This window comes from Pseudoliparis swirei, chromosome 8 (assembly GCF_029220125.1).
Source record: "Pseudoliparis swirei isolate HS2019 ecotype Mariana Trench chromosome 8, NWPU_hadal_v1, whole genome shotgun sequence".
NCBI lineage: Eukaryota > Metazoa > Chordata > Actinopteri > Perciformes > Liparidae > Pseudoliparis > Pseudoliparis swirei.
This window is the reverse complement of record NC_079395.1, coordinates 16595764-16617905: the sequence shown is the minus strand read 5'-3', so window position 1 is coordinate 16617905 and position 22142 is coordinate 16595764. Positions and strand designations below refer to the sequence as shown.

Here is a 22142-nt window from a genome sequence, read left to right as displayed (position 1 = left end):
CTTCATTGTCCCTTCATTATCAACATAAAATACATGTGTATCTGAGTGTCTCTGAACACAATTAACCCGTCAGACGAGACTTACGATGGCAACAACACGATTGTCATCAAAAGTGTACGCTGCTTTTTTTTTTTTCACTATCAAATTGCATCCTATTTCCCCTCACTCCCTCGTGGCTCTCGCTAACAAACATCTGAGCATCTTAAGGGAGGTCTGTGTTATTAATGACTCCATTACCCATCACCCTGTGCGGTCCCATTCTACACACCCTTGCGCTGGTTCTATTTAGGGAGTCTCCAGCACTCCGGGAGACTGCGGGAAAAGATTATTCTGCCTTTGCCGGATGGGACGAAACCCGCGCAACAACATCTGTCTGTCCCAGCAAATGATTCATCAGTGGTGACACGCGGCGGCACAACATTTGTCGAAGCTTTCAGCCTTGTTTTCAAACGGCTACGCGCTGTCGCTTATTGTAACTAGGTTATATGTGAGTAACGCATGATTGCTTTATTTTAAATACACATACGACACTGCATTGTATTATGTGTGAGTGCATAATATCATATAGTGTATGCACATTAAAACATTTAGATTACGCAGAGAAAGAGTAATTTTCCTATTTTTCTTCAGCGTGTGCGGAGCATATACACAAACATTTAAATGTGACCCCTCTGGATGTTTATATTAAAGAACATTTGTCACAGAAAATAATCTGTTTTTTGGTTTATTACATTTTCTTATTTCAAGTGTAACATCAAATGGGCATGTTGTCTGTCATCTCTTATCTTTTATTACATTACTATAATGAAGATCATGTGAGGAATGGACTGCTCCTCACACATTGACAGACTTCCACTGTGGAGACGCAACCCCCTCGTCCAAAGGGGGTGATGGTACGACCCGACATTAACTGTCATACTGAATGCAAGCTGGGCATCCATTAAACAACTTTGCAAGCATCTCCGCGTGCCAGGCACTTTTAATAAGCTTCAAGGGCATTTGAACAGGTCCAGAACTTCGCTTTGCCAGAGATGGACTGGCCCACATCATCCATTACATTAAATTGGGTGGCGGCCTCCAGCTCATATTTATGATTTAATTAAATTCACTTGTGAGGCGTATCAGAACCACTGTGGCCTCCCTTTTAACGCCAGCCTAAGCAGCAAAACACACACACACACACACAGAGCCACAGACACACGAGTGTGTACACAAACGATGTGCTTCTGACACTCGCCCAAGTGTGAGACTTTGTGGGCGCTTTGGCAGGGGCGCTCTCAGGGGTTCGTTTAAAGCAATATAATTACACAGCCCCCAAGTATTCTTCCATCAGAAAGCAGCAGAATGGATGGCTTGTTCAGAGATAACTTAGCCCGGCTGATCCTCCGCAGTGTCGTTTCCTGAAAATAACCTCGATGCAAGTGGCACTCAATGCTGCTCCGAGCCCGGCCGGTCCTTGGTGAAACTGGGCAGCGGGGCCAGATGTTTGGGAGTAGCTCAAATGCCATTGTTTTTGTCCAGGATGTGTGTGAAATGGCATTTTGGATTTTTTTTCATTTCACAGCCTAATACCCGTAGTCCCCTAGAGTAAAAGTGGCAGCCTGTGTTTAGACTTTATTAAAGAATTATGAGATCCGACTGAACCTGTGCAGCACGGCGCTGTCCTCCGGGCTGAGAAAGTGCCACTTCATCCGGCATGAACAACATGCACAAATGTAGGTATGCGTTCAGTGTGTTTCCCTCGTGCTCCGGAGTCCTTGCTATCGCTCTTCTTTGGTGCAAAATTTAGTTTGGTGAAAACTCCACGTTGTTAGGCTGCGCAGTCCTCCCACTGAAAGAGACCTGGGAGACCTCTTATGGCATTCAATATGTGCGCCCAAGCGTGAGATCCAGATCCATTTGGCCAGGAGATCCTCTGGGAGCATCTGGGGTAACCCAATCTCACACCGGCACTCCACATTCAGAGAGCCATCTTTTCACTTCAGAACTGTGTCAGCAAAATGGACGCCCCGGCCTCAGTGTGCAGCCCTGCCACAGTGTTTATGGATCAAGCACGTGGGCCTTTGACATTGTCTTTTATTTTTACTCTGTGGCGTTTTGTATTCACGCCCTGTTTCTGCATCTTTAAAATGTATATGTGGTAATGCGAAGAAAAAGAAAAAGTTAAAGGAAAGTTACTTTACTTGACGGAGTTTTCACCTGCAAATGAATCAGATGGAAAAGTTCTCAGGTCATAATTATTTTAAAAAGTGCCTCGAGCCGGTAATATCCCCTTCAAGGGATATCCACCTTCCTTCTACACTGGAAAATCGAAAATAATGTATTTGGAAAATAAAACATTTAATCCGAGTTGATTTTTGTCGAGGAATATGCATCTTTCATCCCCTCATGCATTTTCTAAACGGCTTATCCTGTTCAGGGTCACGGGGGACTTGAGCCCATCCTTGCACCCATTGGGCAAGAGCCGTCAGTCCATCACCGAGTTCACACACACACACACACAGACAAGCAAACACATTCACCCTCTGTAGCCCTTCATAATGATGCCCCCTGTCTCCCGAGCTGGGAGAGCTGAAGGTGAGAACCCCCCTCCAGTCATCTCCCTCTCCCTCACCAAGACAAACACTTGAAATAGACAAAGCACTAGATTTCTTTTCTTTTTTTGGTATGTGTGTGTGTGTATGTGTGTGTGTGTGTGGGCCGGGGGAGGATTTTCAAAAATGTATTAAACACCAAGCAATAAAATATAGACCAGGTGGGGTCAAATTCCCTGCAATTCTCCAGGCTCGGCAGCCGATGTGGCCGATGTGATGATATGAGGACAGGGGGAAGAGTCTAACAAGAGGAGAGAAAAGGGAAAGAAAGTATCAATAATGCAGTGTACGTATACAGCGGACAGTAAACATAGAAAAGACACGCTGCCTGAGAGCCCACCGAATTCTGGGTATGCACGCGGCAGAACATGAGAATACTGGTGAGATGATTCAGGTGCTCCAGCACCATTGGTGTGAGAGGTAATCTGCCTCATGCAGAAAAGGCGACGTTGTTCCCCGACGTTGTTCCCCGACGCGGTGCTCCGAGTGTCTCTGGAAAGCTCTGTGTGCGTACACGTCAATGCACATGTGAAATCATCTCTGCCGCGTGTGTTAGCCTGATGAACACGTGGCGGAGGAACACCATGTGGGGAAGAATGGCTTTCTTTTTTAAATGATTTACAATAATAATAATAAAAGGTTTACTCTATTTATTTACGGTGGATCTGGAAAGGCAGTTAAACAAACAGTGTCACTGTCAGTTGTATATTTATTTCCCTCTTTTCTGGTGATGAACTAAATCATGCTCCATAATGGAGCCCCTCGGGAGAACAAGTGCCTCCATCTACCACAGTGCCCCACTCTCTCTCTCTCTCTCTCTCTTTCTTTCGTCTCTTCTCCTCCTTTCTTAATTTCATCCCTCGGTTTTCTGTAAACCCGCCATTCATTCGTCGCGTCCTGTCTTGCTCATCCCTCAATGCCGTCCTCTCTCACCCATGTCAGTCTGCCCCCCCCCCCCCCCAACACCTTTGCATCTCTTGTATTGTAAACAGCTCACAAAAGCATGACAAGGTCTCTGCTCGTGTTCCCCCTGCCTCCCTCTCTGTTCTCCCAGCAATTTGTTTTTGTCTTCCCGCTATCGTGTGTGTTTGTCTCTATCACGCGTTCTTTATTCTGTTTTTCCTCTGCGTCAGAAAAGCAAAAGTTAATTAAATATGGAACGAGATGGAGCAGCATCTCTTTAAACCATCATGTCATTAAAATGGTATCCCTGGGAGATCAGCTTAAAAGGAGTCGGAGAACAATGTCTTCTCCGTCAGATATTTATGGGCCTGGTTATGTAAACATGCTCCCTTTATTCTCTATGTATATTTCATGTAATTATCACTTTTTGTTGCGCTTCCCCCGTGAGATTCTTTGAGGCAAGAAGCTACTCGGGGAATGTCATTAGAAGAGACTATTGTTGCTACACTGCTGTGATATTGCGTCGGGGAAAAAAAGGCGACGTTCCAGTCCTGGTGATACCTTTTATCTATATTTGACTTCATCATATGAAAATCATCATTGTCTCGTTACTGTCTATCTGCAGACACAAACTTAATCCTCGTCAGTTTGCCGATCTTTATTAATACCGAGAAAGCGCACAGAGCGAAGCTGCCTCTGATCTGGATACGAGGCGGTTCACAGACTATTTACAGGTTTTGCAAAAGGCCTTGATGCCTCTTGCTCCGCCCGCCCATGTATCCATCTGTTAGGAAAGCTGAAGATCTGGAGCGAACTGGATCGCTTCGGCAGCAGAGGCCAGCGACCGGTGCTCCGAGGCCTTGGTGCCAGCTGACGGAAGCCGCTAATTAAGAGGGCTGGGGAGCCATGGGGGGTGGGGTGCTTATGAAACAGGGGCACCTGGGTTTCACAATAGGGGGCCGAGTATCCATCACAAGTCGCACGGGGGAAAGACTCGGGGTCTATGCCACATATAGCACTCGTCTACTTCGGGCATCATGTCAAATACGCCTCTCGCACAAAAGCCTTCCGCCCCCCCGGTGCCCTCTCTCTCAGCTTGTTTACCGTCACACGGGGAGATATGTTCTTGCATGGCATGATGGAATTGCACACGTCAAGGTGCATTTCATTCACGGCAGATGCACCTAAACGTGGACGCGGGAAGAAACAGCTGTGTGTGTGTGTGTGTGTGTGTGTGTGTCAAATGCACATGGAATAGAAACAATAAAAAAAAACACAAACACGCTCACACATCTGGACTCCCACATGCGTGACTTAATGTGCTCGCTTCTTTCTATTGTTGGTTGAGTCTTCTCTGCTGTCGGGTCAGAGTGTCTCTGAGTAATCTAACTAGCTCAGACTTCGGGAACAATATTAGGTCTGCCATGAGTTCTACCATCACTGTTTCTCCCACCGCAGGCCGATGCGGCACTGAACCTGCCATACCGCTATCCAACCTGACCCCACGGATGCAGGAAACCTAAGTGAACCACAGTTTTGAATGTCGACGGCAATAACCACTGCAGAATTGCTTTTAATCAACGTCTGAAATGAGGGTGACTTGAAGCGTCGCCCCATGCTGATTAAATGTAATTGTTTAATTGCCAAGTGCTGGGAACCCATCCTAAGAGGATTCCAATGGAATTATTTAATCTCTAGTCAGGAAGTACACTGCAGGAAAAACGGAAGAACGGAAAAGGCAAAAAAAAGAAGCAGAAATAGTCTGGTTTTTTTTCTTCTTTTCGAGTGTGTCCCTCATGAAATATTTAACTGTGGTTTACATTTAGTTATCTGAGAAAGTGAACAGCCTAGGCGGGGGTAAGATGTACTAAGTGGTGCTACAACTTCAAAAGAGGTCAACGTGTTGACCTGTATCTGCAGTGGTTTGGTTTTGTAGGCCGGGTCACTTTTATATTATATTCCATTATCCATTTTACCGCTATATTTTATATCATATATTAACTTTTAAAATGCAATATTGGTTATCGACATGTTGTAAGGAGTACTCGTATATGAAAATGTCTCTATGTGTTTCTTTTTATTTTACAGTGGCTTCATTCCACCTCTGTTCCTTGTTAAGGTCTATTAGACCAGAGGTGTTGTCCAGTTTGAAAACATGATGATTCAGCATTAAGTCCTCCTGTAACAAAGTGCGAAAGTGGAAACTCTAAGAGTTTAACTATTCTGAGATTCTCATGGGGAAGTTATATAAGCCTTCTCCTCCACTCTGATCACCGACTGAGCCTCTGCTAATGGGACTCTATAAACTCAAGGGGCACAGGTGCGCTCCATTTGGGGTCACTGCTTTTAGACCCATCGCTCGGGGTCACAGACATCCAAACCCTGTGATAAACACATTCATGTATACTCACTGAACATGCTTCAACACACACACACACACACACACCTCTGCATGCGGATATCATTAAAATCTCATCTGTGTTTTCTTTCCTCCAAGACCAATTTAAGTTGGTATGAACCGCGACGCGGCCTCAGTCGGTAGCTACATCGCTTTGGCACACATGCCATGACATTTTAATCTATCAACAAAATCAATAGCAGTGCAGCTCCTAATATAACTGCGCACAGCGCAAGCGTTCCTCGCGGTGCTCCGGCTCTTGCTGTCACATTTAGAGACACAGGGAGTGAACGCGTGCTCGCCATTCCGCTGATAAATGCAGTTCTGTCGTCCTGAGGGAAATGTGTTTGCATCCCTCTGGTCAGAAGTGTGCTTCTGTCCCCCCACCACCACCCACGCCACAGGGGGGGTTTGGGGGAGGGGAGCAGAGGCCTGCAGCTGTGCCCTTATTCGCAGCACCTGACCAGGGGCCCAGATGTGCACACGTGCAACAGCAACAATTTGAGCAACGTAAGTCCCCCCGTGGGACCCTGGCACCTGCAGACGTAACCCCACTATCTACCATGACGGCGTAATTACAGGTCTAATAAGTCTACATCTGGAAAGAAGTCTTTTAATTTATCAAATCATACAGCTAGACTGGGGAACAATACAAAAAAGGGTATTGCACTCTCAGCATTTCATCTGCACATCAAACAAAAGCCACTCTGCACTTGGCACTGACCCAATTAGCCACCAGGTAGACAGCGTCTACATTTAAAATGCATCACAGAGCGTACATCCTTCATTTATAATGTGCATGAAGACCCTGAGCCACTAATAGAGATGTGGTTATTTGTGGCGTATCCTAAATTGAAGTAACTCCAGCACCAAATATTGAGCTTTGCTCTGAGCTAAGAGGACAACATTTAAGAATACTACTCTAATAAATCACATAAATAGTTACCCCCCCCTAAAATGGCATAAAAGCACTTAAGGTCTATACAAACCCTTTACTCGTGCATAGGACTGTAACTCTTTACAAGTGGCGCTATGTGACAGTGAAAGGACTCACTGTGAATAAATAGGAAGCTATGAGCAGCCTCCATTTTTATGGAGCTATGATTATCGTCTTCTGCTACACTTTCAATCAGGCAGAGTCCTGGCGCTACAATAAAGCTCATATATAACAAATGTTCAAATGCAAACAAGAAAAAAGTAAAGCAGTTAATGGAAACCCCGTTAAATTACCAAGATGGACTCCTCTGTGAAGGATCGCCGCTGAACGCTCGCGCGCTGCGCGCACACGAAGCTGTCAGGGAAGGTTAATGGTGACACCTAGTGGCACAGCCGTGAACATGCAGCTGCTGAGCACAGCAACGCTACGTGTGGCATTATTTGTAAACAGATGACGTCTTTGTCTTACGTAAAGGCAAATTCTGGGGAAAAAACTGAGAAATTATCTTTATTTGATATATTCTTTTATTACAGCAAATCATATTTTTTTCCATGAGATGATAAATGTGCAGACAATGTACTCAGTGTGGGGAGAAACGCACTTCATCTTGTCATCCCTGTGCTTCTGTAAACCTTCTAACAGCAGAGGGTGATCATGGTCTGTGTTAGGGAATAGTCTCAGTGAGTGCAACACTTTTTTAAGAACATAAATCCTCAATAAAATATAAATATTTATATATACAGGACTGTCTCAGAAAATTAGAATATTGTGATGAAGTTCTTTATTTTCTGTAATGCAATTCAAAAAACAAAAATGTCATGCATTCTGGATTCATTACAAATCAACTGAAATATTGCAAGCCTTTTATTCTTTTAATATTGCTGATTATGGCTTACAGTTTAAGAAAACTCAAATATCCTATCTCTAAATATTAGAATATCATGAAAAAGTATACTAGTAGGGTATTAAACAAATCACTTGAATTGTCTAATTAACTCGAAACACCTGCAAGGGTTTCCTGAGCCTTGACAAACACTCAGCTGTTATAAATCTTTTTTTTTACTTGGTCTGAGGAAATATTAAAATTTTATGAGATAGGATTTTAGAGTTTTCTTAAGCTGTAAACCATAATCAGCAATATTAAAAGAATAAAAGGCTTGCAATATTTCAGTTGATTTGTAATTAATCCAGAATGCATGACATTTTTGTTTTTTGAATTGCATTACAGAAAATAAAGAACTTTATCACAATATTCTAATTTTCTGAGACAGTCCTGTATGTATGCTGCGTAACATGTCGAACAATACAACATCTCAACATCTTGCATGCGCACATTCAATTCAAATATAAAATAGATATTTTCTTATGTCAACATTCTTGCCATCATAGGGATTCAAAATTAATTTACCTGTAAAAAAAATCCCCCAAGATAACACATCTGTTTAACACATGCTTTATATTTGAACACAGCGAACTGTAAACAACATCATACTGTACAGTCAGACCAAACATCCAAACACTGAGACAGCTTTTGGAAACGATTAATTATGGTCTATCGAGACAAACTGCGATCCACAGTTTCAGCTTCATCTGCTGAAACTGTGTAATTTGAAAGATGTCCATCCTCAGTTGTGGCACATTGTTCATCAGTCTACCGTAGTGTCACTGGCCGGTGCGAAGGACAGCTGATAGGGGAGTGGTGTGCCGCCTCGGGCAGAGGATCTTGCTGAAGGCCCTGCGGAAGCTGCTGTGGCAGAGCGCGTACAGGAAGGGGTTAATCGCAGAGTTGAGCCACAGGAGCCAGAAGGTGACCTCGTACCAGTGATGCTGGATGCACCGCCCCCTGCAGGCGGCACGGATGATCATCAGTAGGGTGTACGGTGCCCAACAGATGGCAAACACACACACTATGATGGCCAGGGACTTTGCGATTTTCTTATCCCTGGACAGACGGCTGGGCTGGGCCGCCCTGCTGGTCGAGGGATCCAGTTTACACAAACCGGGAGAGGAGGTCTGGGAGTTGATGGAGCCTCTTACGGCCAGTTTCATGCCAGACCCACAGTGGTGGGACGGGGGGATGCCTTTCCCCGGGGCAGACGCAGGCTCGCTCAATTGAAGGTGGAGCTGGGCCTCCCTGCTGCGGAGCCTCCTCCTGCGGATGCTGAGGTAAATGCTGAGGTTGAAGAACGCCACAGAGATGAAAGGAGAGAAGAACTCCAGCATGGAGGCACTCAGCAGGAAGTACCAAGAGTAATAGAACTCTGCAAAGCACTCATCCTTTGGCACGTGTCTCCGGCCCACCACCAGTTCCCAGAATATGATAGCCGGGCCATACAGGAGAAAGGCCAGCACCCAGACAGCAATCATCTTGGCCACGGCTTGATGTGGCATGCCCTGTCTGTTACGGTAACTCACCTGCAAGTATAAGCAGAAATCACAAACATATACTGAGTGGTACAGACAGTGAGGGGTCACTCCATTGTATCGGCAGTTTGCTACCGTTATTAAAGAAATAGAGCGAAATATCAAGATCATTCTCCTAAAGTACAATATCTTTAGCCATAAAACGGGAGGCAATGTTCATGTATATTATTTTTTGTTTTATAAGAGCAATAGCACAGTGCAAAGTAGTGCATTGTCATTGGAAATACCACTAAGTATGACGTAAATTTTATAAATGTGTGCAAAGTAAAAACAGTATGAAAAGGATGCAAGCAGAATGGCCCCCGTCGGTGGTTTATTATTTGTTCTAAAATTGGATTGTCATTAGTGATGCATTAATGTGTGAGCAGCATTTTAATGTTGCAGCTGGTCGGTATGGAGAAACATTTCAGGGTTTTAAATACTGTTATTTCATCTGTCAACGATGTATCATTATGTAAAATCAACCAGAAGCCATAGCTTTAAAGTGTGTTTCCAAAAAGACCTCCGGTTAACTCCTTCAGAGCTGATGAATAACTGATGTTCACAATATAATCATCAAGCTAATACTTGTTTACATCGAACATATTATACACCGAGGAAAAGTTAACGTGATAATAATCTCATCACCGACTTGTGAGCTCTTTCATGCTCATGTTTTGGCTTAGTAAAGATGTCAGTAACTCTTTTCTGGAAAATGGTTTCTCTCCGTGTGACAAAGATCTTGAACTATGTAATCCCATGAACTCCAGCTGTGCTGCTTCTTAATGATTTTTTTTCCACACTGGAATTATCACAAACCCCAAAACGCATCTTATTAACCGGCCTGACAGCCGCAAACAAAAGAGTCCCCCACATACCCTCATGAAACCCCAGTGGTTAGCGAGCTGTCTTGATTTTGTGAACATTGAACTTTTTAAATTGAGAGAATACATGGGGCTGAAGAAAAAAATATCTTATCCCGACCCTGGCTTTAAGCAGAATCCAACAATCAATGTAATAATATAATAATATAATACAATCCCATGTATAATATTTGGAAATGTATGAGGGGGTATAATAGGAGAGGGGGAATTACAGTTTTTTTCATTTGCTAAACGACAGCGGGCACAACTGGAGTCACATGTGCAAAACTCTAACTCCAGTCTGCACAGCAGCAGTTCATGTGGACCAAACTCTAGTTTGTTTTTCATTGCTTGAACACAGTTTTCAAAACTCTACACACTTATCCCATGACTTTAACCACAACCTGCACAACACTGTGGATTTACAGCACTTTGTTCAAATGCTAACACACTGCTGTCAAAACTGTGAACCACACATTCAAAACGGAATAGAGTTCAGCCTTGTGCCTTTCAAACACTGCTGATTGCAATTTCAGCTAAAAGGCTAAGCAGGTGTCTTGTTTTAGACTTGTTAGTGAACACACACACATATATATATAATATATATATATGACAGTATATATAGGTAGAGCTCAGAAAGACTCATTTTGGAAATGGAACAAGGAAGACGGGTTCGTGGAGGGAGAAGGGTGGCAGGGAGAGGGGGATGCGTGGAGGAAGACAAAGAGCTGTTATTCCAGATGAAATAAGGGCTACACTTATAGATGTAATGTAAATGTCGTTTTTTGGTCACCACCCACACCATGCCCAAATGTCTCTTTTAGAAGACACAGAGGTCAGAGGAGGGGATGGATAAGGCCCCCCAGAAGGTTCTTCCTCAGGTGCATGGCAAGAGAGAACATGAGATGTGATGTTGATGACAACATGTGGCCTGATGCTAGAGAGAGGCAGGATTAGCCCCTCAATTATTTGTTTGAATTATGTACTTTTAGTTTCTACCTTTTTTTTCTCATTACTGTAATTCCGTAAATTACTACAGACTATTGAAGCAAGCTGCTAATTTTCATTTACCTTAAAGAATTGTTATGTTCTAAAAAATTTAATAAATCATGTGAAAGAATGTCACTCTTTTCTTTGAAGAAAATATTACTTTGTTTGAAGTCACTGAAATTGTTCAAACTGTAAAGATGAAAAGTTAGTATTTTCTGTATTGGTGTTTGATGCTCGTGTTTTTACTCTCCGTGTGTTCTGAGTGACAGTGTGTGTTACCTCAGTGTGCTCTGAGTGACAGTGTGTGTTACCTCAGTGTTTTCTGAGTGACAGTGTGTGTTACCTCAGTGTTTTCTGAGTGACAGTGTGTGTTACCTCAGTGTGCTCTGAGTGACAGTGTGTGTTACCTCAGTGTTTTCTGAGTGACAGTATGTGTTACCTCAGTGTTTTCTGAGTGACAGTGTGTGTTACCTCAGTGTGCTCTGAGTGACAGTGTGTGTTACCTCAGTGTTTTCTGAGTGACAGTGTGTGTTACCTCAGTGTGCTCTGAGTGACAGTGTGTGTTACCTCAGTGTTTTCTGAGTGACAGTGTGTGTTACCTCAGTGTGTATTATCTCAGTGAGGGTTGTGCAGAGTGTTTGGCTGCACTGAGCGTGTTTTGAGCCATGTGTTAAGAGTTGTGTTGCTTGGAATGAGTTTTGCAGGTGATGTGAACTGTTTAGCTCAGGTGACTGTTGGTAGTGCAGACTGTGGTTAGAGTTTTGCACATGTGACTCCAGTTGGCCCACTGTCGTTTAGCAATCGAAAAAAACTGTAATAATATGTATGTATGTGTGTGTGTGTGTGTGTGTATGTATGTGTGTGTATGTATGTGTGTGTGTGTGTATGTATGTGTGTGTGTGTGTGTGTATGTGTGTGTATGTGTATGTGTATGTGTGTGTGTGTGTATGTATGTGTGTATGTATGTGTGTGTGTGTATGTATGTTGATGTATGTGTGTGTGTGTATGGATATATGTATGTATGTGCTTATATATTTTAATATGTGTAGGTATTGGCATCTTTACCTTTATTTAAATCTATATATTTTATTTTTTTGATTATGTGCCTCTGCATCTTTGTGCACGTGTGCACATCTTTTTCTTTTTCATATGCAAATCTAGAAAATAAAAAATAAAGAATGCGATCACAAAAGAATCAAGCTAACGTGTTGCACGTTAACAACGTACGACACGTGGCACACGATGGCGTGTTTGTGAAATCGCAGAACATGTCGGCGGACAAACTTTCCGACATCCTGACATCTTGCACTGTATGTGTGTGTGTGTGTGTGTGTGTGTGTGCGTGTGTGTGTGTGTGTGTGTGTGAGGGTGAAGTCAACGAGGCACTTCTCAGGGCCACTTGTCTCAATTAGCGTCACTTCCTATGTCCCCGTCCACATTCCTGCTCAGGGGGCAACATGCCACTCCAGCTGCTCGGCCCCTGTTCTGAATGACAAAGAAATAATTTGCAGTTCTTCCAAAGATCACGTAAATAAACGTTTGTGTAAATTAATTGGTCTTCGGTGATTCAAGGCGGTGACTCTTCCCCCTGCTTCACGTCGCGCCGCTGCTCTCGATGGAGAAGAATCACGTGCGCTCAGTCAGGACATTTCATTTTAGAGTTGGTTCAATTGCTTCTTCCAGCTTCCAGATATTGACATTCTCTCATTCTTATAATCCCAAATCACACAGACAATTGTTAATTTTTTTCTAGTTACCGTGCCAGTTAGTATTTTGTTCATGTGCTGACATTTCGTCTAACTGCCAAATATATGCATCCGATCTGACTCCATTGCTTCAAAAGCCAAACTTTGTCCTGTGGCTGTTGACCATCCTTTGTCTTTCAATGTTCAGAGGGAAATGCTTTCAGGAAAAGACTGCTTGGCAGCCGGTGGCCGGTTTCAGCTCTGATTGATCTCTCCAGGTTGGAAGGACAACGGCACAGAGGAGGATCTCTATGATCAAAGCTAGCTAATTAAAGAAGGGTCTCTCTCTCTCTCTCTCTCTCTCTGGTGTTATTTGTGTGTGTTGCTCTGATGTTAAGTGTTTGCTTGTGAAAGGGGACAGAACACTCTCTTTGTCTGCCATGCCAAGCCTCGTCCCATCTTTAAGTTAACACACACACACGCATGGGTAGGATACAGTCAGTGGGCTAATGCACAGAGTAGGGCAGGTTCAATGGGCCTGAGAGCTGCAGAGCTTTGGAAATGTAAGATAACTACTGGATCCAAATAGAAAAAGGACATCATTGATGCCGTACAATTAGATTTCAAAAAAGCAAAGCAGTAGAAGATAGTTGCCCGGACATCAGGAACATTATTATAATCTACTGAAGTGGAAGTTAAAGGTATTTCAGTTTTGTCATCACATTAATATCTTCCATATTTTCCGACGCCCAGTCTGTACCAAAGTTAAAATGTGACTTTTTTTCTTTTTTTAATCTTCGTCATGGGGAAAGGCGATAATTAGGGGTGGCACTGGGCCTGAATAGGTCAGGAGTGATTAACCTCTGCAGATGGTCACATTTAGGAGCCTGAGGTGGCACCGCCACTACCAATAACCTAGGGAAACTCACAGAAAACAAACCACAGACACGGGCAGTGAACATGTGTGTGGCTGCAAAGAAAAAGGCTAAATATCTAACATTCAATCTTTAAAAAACAGTTTGCTCAAATTTTGATATATATATATATATATTTTAGAAGTGTGTTTTATCTATATATTTGATAATGACGACATTTCAGATGATTTAAAAAATATGTCAAGCAACTGTGCCATGAGCGGTGGTTCAAAATGAACTTTGTTGGTGCAGTAGTGTGCGTTAAACATGTGAGGCAGAGGATGATCCACTCACTGCTCTGGTGACAGACAGGAAGCGGTCGTAGCTGATGAGGACAATGTTGAAGGCTGATGCCGAACAGAGCAGGTAGTCCATGACCAGCCACAGCTTGCACAGTCCCTGGCCCAGAGTCCACCTGCCTGTGAGGATGTAAGGCATGTAGACCGGGATGCAGAACGCCCCTACACACACACACACACACACACACACACACACACACACACACACACACACACACAGTGAATGGGAAAGGAATCATAAACCAAGGAAGCGCAGAACATTTTAAAGTAATGCACATGGATACCCGCAAAATAACTGTCAGGCAATGAGGGTGACAAAGTGATGAGTCAGTGTGAAAGGGAAGATCAATTACACACGTGCAAAAATTAAGCAATGCCATTGTCATATTCAGGAATTATCAATAAATGTATAAAGCTCTCTCTCTCTCTAAATATATATATATATATAGCAGCTGCTTCATTGATGAGTGTGGACTTTAAATAATCTAGTTGGTAACACACCACAGGAGTAAAGGGGGATTGGCATACAGCAGCATATTCCATATTCCAAAACTTCCCCTCATAGCAGCCTGTAACAAATAAGCTTCCTGACAGAGCTACCACATACTTTTATGATATTCAATGTGTCCAGGTATATTAAAAAGACTAAGGTTGGACTTACCTACAAGGAAATCTGATATTGCCAAATTCAGGAAGTAGTAATTGCATTGCCTTCTCAAACTCTTGTCCACTTTAAAGGCCAAAATGACCAGTGCGTTGCCCAAAACTATCACAACGTCCAAAGTCACCATCATCACCATCAAAATGGCAAGAACGGGTCCAGAAAACACGAAGCTGCTCTGGACTCGAGTTGAGGTGCTGTTTAAATAGTACCGACTGGAGTTGGAGTCAGTTTGTCCCTCCGACATGGTCCTGATGTGACGGTGAACGACGCTCCGTTATGTCCTCAAACGGCCGGAGCTGGAAATAATAAGGCAGTAACAGGTGGCAGGCGCAGGGACTGTGCATTCAACACCCCCATGCATGCTCTCAGAGCGTCGCTTTCCTGTGGAAACTGAGCACAGTGTGCAGGAAAATCCACGAGAGAGCGCACAGCGCCTTACCCAAAACGCAGCCTGGACACTTGATGAATTACGCATTGGCTAGAAATGGCGCCTTACCGGAGAGAGCGCATTACTTCTCTCATCACACACTGGAATGACTTTGGAGTAACATCACGGTCCACGACGTCGAGATGATGACGCAGAAAAGTTTTCTTATCTAATGGGAAGTTAAACGGAATTAGTGGGCGTATCCAATAACTCGTGTGTTAATATTACAGCAACATCCCGCGATTTGTTCAATGGAAAGATTTTTTTTTTCAAGCTGACGATGAAAGCTCAAATCTATTTGTATATTGTATGAATTGAGAGTGGCAAAATAATTTCACTGACGTCAAATAGTCAATTTCTTTCTCTCTACGTTCATGCTGTGCACTAGTATAAACTGAGTTTATTCCACATCTATCTGGTCTCAGCTGTAATCCATTCAACCTCCTGTTTGACTCAAACCCTACTGATTGTTTATAGTTGCCTCAAATGAGCATGCTGTGGCTGTGCAGAGGATATGATGCAGGATGTGAACATGGAAAAGCTTGGCACGTTTAAATGTCGGTGATGACCCTCCCCGAATCCCACGCTGGGTATTACAAATATTAACTTATAAACAAACAATAATATTGGTGCAGCTTGCTATTGTCTGTGGACATTGTTGAGGGCATTTCATCAAAATCCACACTTTGCACATTCAATTAGTGACATCCAGTTACAGTTGGAGACATTTCCCCCCAAATAAATCTCATATACCTTCATGCGAAGAAGCTTTTCCAGCCAGCAAGACCCAGATCGACCTGAACAGAAGCGAGTGGGAGGCTCGGTCTCTCACTGAAGCTCAATACAAAAGGCCTTGTGAGATTAACAGTTTCACCAGTTGCAGTTAAATCATAAGCATTCGCCATGTAGTACCTCAAAAACCTCCAGTTTATTCCATGTACATGTTTAGAGACTTGTGGGCATAAAAGCTCCCTGGAGCACACAGTGGAGGAAGCTGGAGGCCTTATTTGCATTCAGATACTATCGTCTCGGTCCCACAGCTGAGGTCCAAAGAGAGATGAGAAACACTACAGTATAGTAGAAGTGACTGAAGGAGCCCAGCTTGAATTACGGTTATTTTCCCACAAATGGAGCCAGCACCATCTCTCAGTGTCAGTGGAAACACAGGAACTAGTGCAGGAAAAGCGTACTTTTCACTTTTAGACATCTCACCAGTATATTGTTCACAATAAGCTGAATTAAAATGAAATCAGCTCTTTAGAAATTTGACCATAACTGCTTTGGCAGATTCTCTTAATTAGGCGGTTGGCTACCTTTATTGCCCGTCTTGATAAAAGAGAAATGATGCAGTGATATATATGAACAATGTGTTATGATGTGATTCACACCTCAGGATAGCTGATAAAATGTGTCTTCTCTTTTATATTTCTATATTTGGTAATGGCTGTTGAAAGGCAGTTCAGAGAATGACTTTTTGTTTCAAAAGCTATGCACATATATTGTACTTACGTTTCATAAAGTATGAATAAGTGCTCCTCTCTAAAGAATGACCGACAAATACGTTATTCTACTGGAAGGATGTCAAACCGTGTTGAATTGCAACGCTCACGTCCGTAGATTTCATATTCAGGTTTTGGGGGCGACCTATACAGAGGCTTGAGAATGAAAATACTCATCACTGACAAATGTCAGTTATTCAAAAGCACAAAAGGACGTGATGGAAACTGGCACTGTGCTGTCATGGAAACTCTTGTCCATAAAGATATACTCCAGCACTGTACTATTGATGCTGATGTGCTCAGGAGACACTGTTCACAGAAAATAGTATTTGCTTGCCATTAGGTCATGGGGTGCCAATTAAAAACAAATGTTGGAACATTAACATGAATATTGCTGCTGATTTTTTATTTGCCTTCCATATTGGAGATATTCTAATCCTAATAATAAATAATAAATGTCATACTATATAGGTCATGCAGGCACCTGAACCCAACATAAATATTAGATCATTACTACAAAGGTCAAGCTTAAGGTGGATACCACACTGAGTGGTACACTGAAATATTGGGAGCAGTACCTGCACAGCCCGCGATGTATTTATTGCAACATAATTATCCGTTGCCAGAGTAAGGTATGGTAAACTATACCGCATACAAATTAAACTGAATGCATTGAAAGTGTGTCAGGGAAGCAATGAATTTGGCAGGTGCACTGTCGCCGGATTTTGAAATACAAGTGCGGCGACTCATCTGAAAATGGAGGGCACTCAGAAACAAAGCAGTGCCACAGAGGGTGCACAGAGGCTCTAGTGTTGCTGATTATACTGTGCCCTGCTGTGGCTCTCCATTACTCTCGTATTCAAGTGTTTGTGTTTGGATGCTGTGCTGGAGTACAGGTGCTATCATACTGTAACAGTGTGCCTATCCACAGTAATCACAGCTTTTATTAAACGATGGCATGTACAGTGCACGTCTACATTCTCCCTTTAGTACCCAGAGGGGTCTTTGTAGGAGACCAGCCGTGACCACACACGGCACTCATGGTACAGTGTGTTGCCGTTTACAAACTGGAGCTGGATACTGTGTTTTACCATAAATATTAATAAGTGCTACATTATGTCGATGTGTTGTATTGTAAACCTGTCGGTTTAGAAGTGGATATGTTTGCTTGACAACACAAGAGGTGAAAAGAGAAACTGAAAACACCCAGTCGTGATTTAAAATTGTCACAAAAACTATAAAGGCCCTTTTTTATTATTGTGATCTTTGTCAGAGAGAGAGAGGGTAAAGTGACAGATATTTGAAGACACAAACTTGCACAAGGTTTGCAAGAAAAAGATTAAAAAACAACAAACAACAAACAAAACATTCTGACTCAGACTGTATTTGACCATAAATATTAATAATTGCTATATGATGTCGATGTGTTGTATTGTAAACTTGTCGATGAGTATATTTTACGGTTTAGAAATGGATATGTTTGCTTGACAACACGAGAGGTAAACAGAGAAACTGAAAACACCCAGTCGTGACTTAAAATTGTCACAAAAACTATAAAGGCCCTTTTTTATTATTGTGATCTTTGTCAGAGAGAGAGAGGGCAAAGTGACAGATATTTGAAGACACAAACTTGCACAAGGTTTGCAAGAAAAAGATAAAAAAACAACAAACAAAAAAAAAACATTCTGTCAGACTGTATTTGACCATAAATATTAATAATTGCTATATGATGTCGATGTATTGTATTGTAAACTTGTCGATGAGTATATTTTACGGTTTAGAAATGGATATGTTTGCTTGACAACACGAGAGGCAAACAGAGAAACTGAAAACACCCAGTCGTGACTTAAAATTGTCACGAAAACTATAAAGGCCTTTTATTATTGTGAACCTTGTCAGAGAGAAAGAGGGTAGAGTGACGGATATTCAAAGACAACAACTTGCACAAGGTTTGCAAGAAAAAGAAGAAAAACAAGCCAAAAAAACAACAAAAACATTCTGACTCACAGACTGTATTTGAGCATAAATATTAATAATTGCTACATGATGTCGATGTGTTGTATTGTAAACCTGTCGCTGATTATTCTTTACAGTTTGGAAGTGGATATGTTTGCTTGACAACACGAGAGGTAAACAGAGAAACTGAAAACACCCCGTCGTGACTTAAAATGGTTACAAAAACTATAAAGGCCTTTTTTATTATTATTGTGATCCTTGTCAGAAAGAGCGAGGGTAGAGTGACAGTTATTTGAAGGTAACAACTTGCACAAGGTTTGCAAGAAAAAGAAGAAAAACAAGCCAAAAAAACAACAAAAACATTCTGACTGTATTTGAGCGTAACTCTCTGATTAACCTTGATTTAAACAATTCTTCTTTCCACGCTCCTTCACATTTTATTTGGATAATTTCTGTCACAAAGCTTTCTTAAAAAATTTAGCGGTGAACAGGAACATCAGGAACGAGAGGGCGTTAAAGGAAGAGGATAACATTTTGAAAAGCCCACTTCCTGTCAAACTGGGTTGCATCAATATGCTGCGTATTGCCTTTGTGAAGATAACAGAGACGTCCCCTGGTGGTCTCAGTCTCCACATCACATCAGGGCTGTCACAGTTTCCATAATAAGTGCTAATCACGAATGAGAGAGCTGAACTGGTGGTTGGATGGCTTCACAGCCTCACAGTCTGCTTGGCAGCGCTGCTTCCGAGATGACGGTAGCTGGCATTTACCTGATGCTGTAGATCCTCAGAAGCTCATTGAAATGCTGTGGGTGTGCCTCAGTGACGGCATTTTGACTTGTTGAATTTTTTATTTCATTTTCAAAAGCTCCAAGTGCGCTAATCTATGTATCACGGTGCCCCACCCACATAGTGAAAAAAATAAAGCCACCATTGTAATCCTCATGTGTAGCATTATATTTTAGTATTTAGTTTTGTGTTTTATATTTATTTTCATTGATGCTCTGATGTGCACCGCTGCTGTGATTTTTGAAATGCCCCCACTGTGGGACGAATAAAGGTATATCATATCATATCATATCATAATGTTGAATGACCAGAATGCAACATGTTAAGGCTGAATGAACTGTTGCCTTTATGTTTTGAGCTGATAATACAATAATAATATTAACACGGTAACTGTAATATATTATCATTCCTGGTTGCAAAAGATTAAATATTCTTTTTAAATGTTCATGTGTGCCTTGATACATACAGCACTGGTGGTGTATTATACATTTAGCTTCATGTGACGTCAATTTAAAATAATAAATCGAGGACTGAGAATAATTTGAAACGAGGTTATTCACTTTGATTTCCTTGCTGAAGATGAACAAACAGATAACCGGAGGTAATCTATTCTAAAGCAGTGTTACATCTATCCTGTATTATCCAGGCACCAACACAGAAATTTCTTTAGAATAATATTCCTCATGAATATGAAGGCGTAGCATCTTTGCTACTGACCATAACCCTGAGAATAATAGCTTAACCCGATGCTCCACTGGCTTTCATTCAAAGAGAAGGCAGTGCTTCCGAGAGCTTTTTGGAGAAACAATGCATCTGACTGGTGATATGTCATATTTTAAGTGTGAGTTTCGATATCAGAATCAGAATAGAATCAGAATAGTATTTATTGCCAAGTAGGTTTACACCTACCTGGAATTTGTTCTGGTGTATAGGTGCATACAGTGAACATAAAACATACAAACACAATAAGTGACCACGTCAGGTGGGGGTCCCGGGCCTTGTTAATAAGGCTAACGGCAGCCGGGAAGAAGCTGGTTTTGTGGCGTGAGGTTTTGGTCCTGATGGACCGCAGCCTCCTGCCGGAGGGAAGGACCTCGAAGAGTTTGTGACCCGGGTGGGAGGGATCGGCCACAATCATATGAAGCCACCATTGTATTCCTCATGTGTAGCATAATATTTTAGTATTTAGTTTTGTGTTTTATATTTATTTTCATTGATGCTCTGATGTGCACCGCTGCTGTGATTTTTGAAATTTCCCCACTGTGGGACGAATATTGGAATATCATAACCTTCCCCCACCTCTCAAAATGTGCAATATCCCCATATGACGGTCCCCTTTCCCCTCTTTCTTTTCACAAGCTAGGAACAGCACTCAGCACTAGCCTATTTATCAATTTATTAACCTCTGTCCTCTCCTTTTTTATGTCCTGGTCATCTTTTCATGTGTTTTGCGCACCACAATTGAGCACTCCGCATGCCGGACACGAGGAGAGAGAAGGACAATCGATCTGCGGGTCGTGTGCGAACCATCCGCTGACCTCGTGGCGTAGGCTACAACATCAAGGAAAGAGAACCGGGAGAGATTTATCAGCCGTTAGCTTCAACATACGTTTTACAACTGTCGGCCGAGGAAGAAGAAAAAGCAAAATGTGTCAAAAAAACAGACTTATTAAGCCCGACTCTTTTGAAGCCAATCACGTTACGCCGTTAAATGAGCCTCTCGTGTTCAGACTGTGTGAAGGAAATCATCGCTGAGCTTCCTTCCACTACCTTTTCCTTCACTCGCCGCCTGTCCCTAAAATGTCCCCGCTGGGGATTCTATCTCCTGGTTTCCTTTGAAGCAGTGGCCTCTCTTTGCCTCCATTATCTTGTAATTTGTGAGGGATTACGCTCTGGAGCACACACAGTCCACCCCGTTGCTTAAGAACTGTGACAGCTTACAATAATTGCCATGCTAATTAGAGAGAAATAGCCCAGCGAGCTTCTTTGCCTCGCCAGACCCGATTTGATGTATATGCTTCTGATTCATGTCTGAAGACGTCATTCCATAACTTTCCAACCCGTATGATTAAATATATAACCAATCATAAGGGCTGACTAATATGTGTTAATAGATAACACATAGAGGCTACACTGTTCTGAAGAACAAAGAGAGAAAACTGCCACTGAGAAGGTTTTATTGAAGTTGGACCATGAAGTGGTTATTGCATTCAGACCGATACTTACTCTTTATTTGATGACAAATCAAACGGAAAAAAGAAACGTGCAAACTACAAAGTCCCACCCATGTCTCTTGTTTATTAACTTGATTTTTCAGGATGTTTTATATTAATATTGTTTTTCTGCACACAAAAAAAGCATTTCTAACATTGACAACGAGACCTCCGACATATATTCATCCGATGTTTTCATATATAAATATATGTTGCTGCCCTTTTCTCGACACCATCGTTTATAGATATATAATAGCTTATTTTTCTTTTGTGTAATTTAGTTTTTCTATTTGTTACGATTCTGTTTATCTCCTTAAGCTGAGTGTGAGGTTGCTGTGTACATCTGTGGCTTCTTCCTGACCTCTCCTGACACAGGCAGTGTGCTTATGTGTGTGCAGAAGACACAACACACATCCCTCGCGACTCGACCACCTTTAACCCATAATGCATTTCTCCATTGATGTAAACAGGTGCTCCTTTCAATCAACAGCCAGTACAGCCATACAAAGAGCCTGGCACTAATAAGACCAACAACTAGATATGTTCACTTAAAATTAAAGTAAACACTTAAAGTCTCTTTTCTTCCCCCGGGCATTATGCGGTCAATCT

At 42.2% G+C, this 22142-nt stretch overlaps 1 protein-coding gene across 1 annotated transcript; it reads right to left on the bottom strand.

Moving 5' to 3' along the window:
* Window positions 1-8494: 8494 nt before the first annotated feature.
* On the bottom strand, window positions 8495-14807 carry LOC130198539 (histamine H3 receptor). Its single transcript, XM_056421729.1, has 3 exons — window positions 14648-14807; window positions 13982-14148; window positions 8495-9247 (listed from the first exon to the last, which is right to left on the bottom strand). Exons 1-3 carry the CDS (start codon window positions 14784-14786, stop codon window positions 8495-8497), a joined length of 1059 nt encoding a protein of 352 aa, XP_056277704.1. The 5' UTR covers window positions 14787-14807.
* Window positions 14808-22142: the final 7335 nt, after the last annotated feature.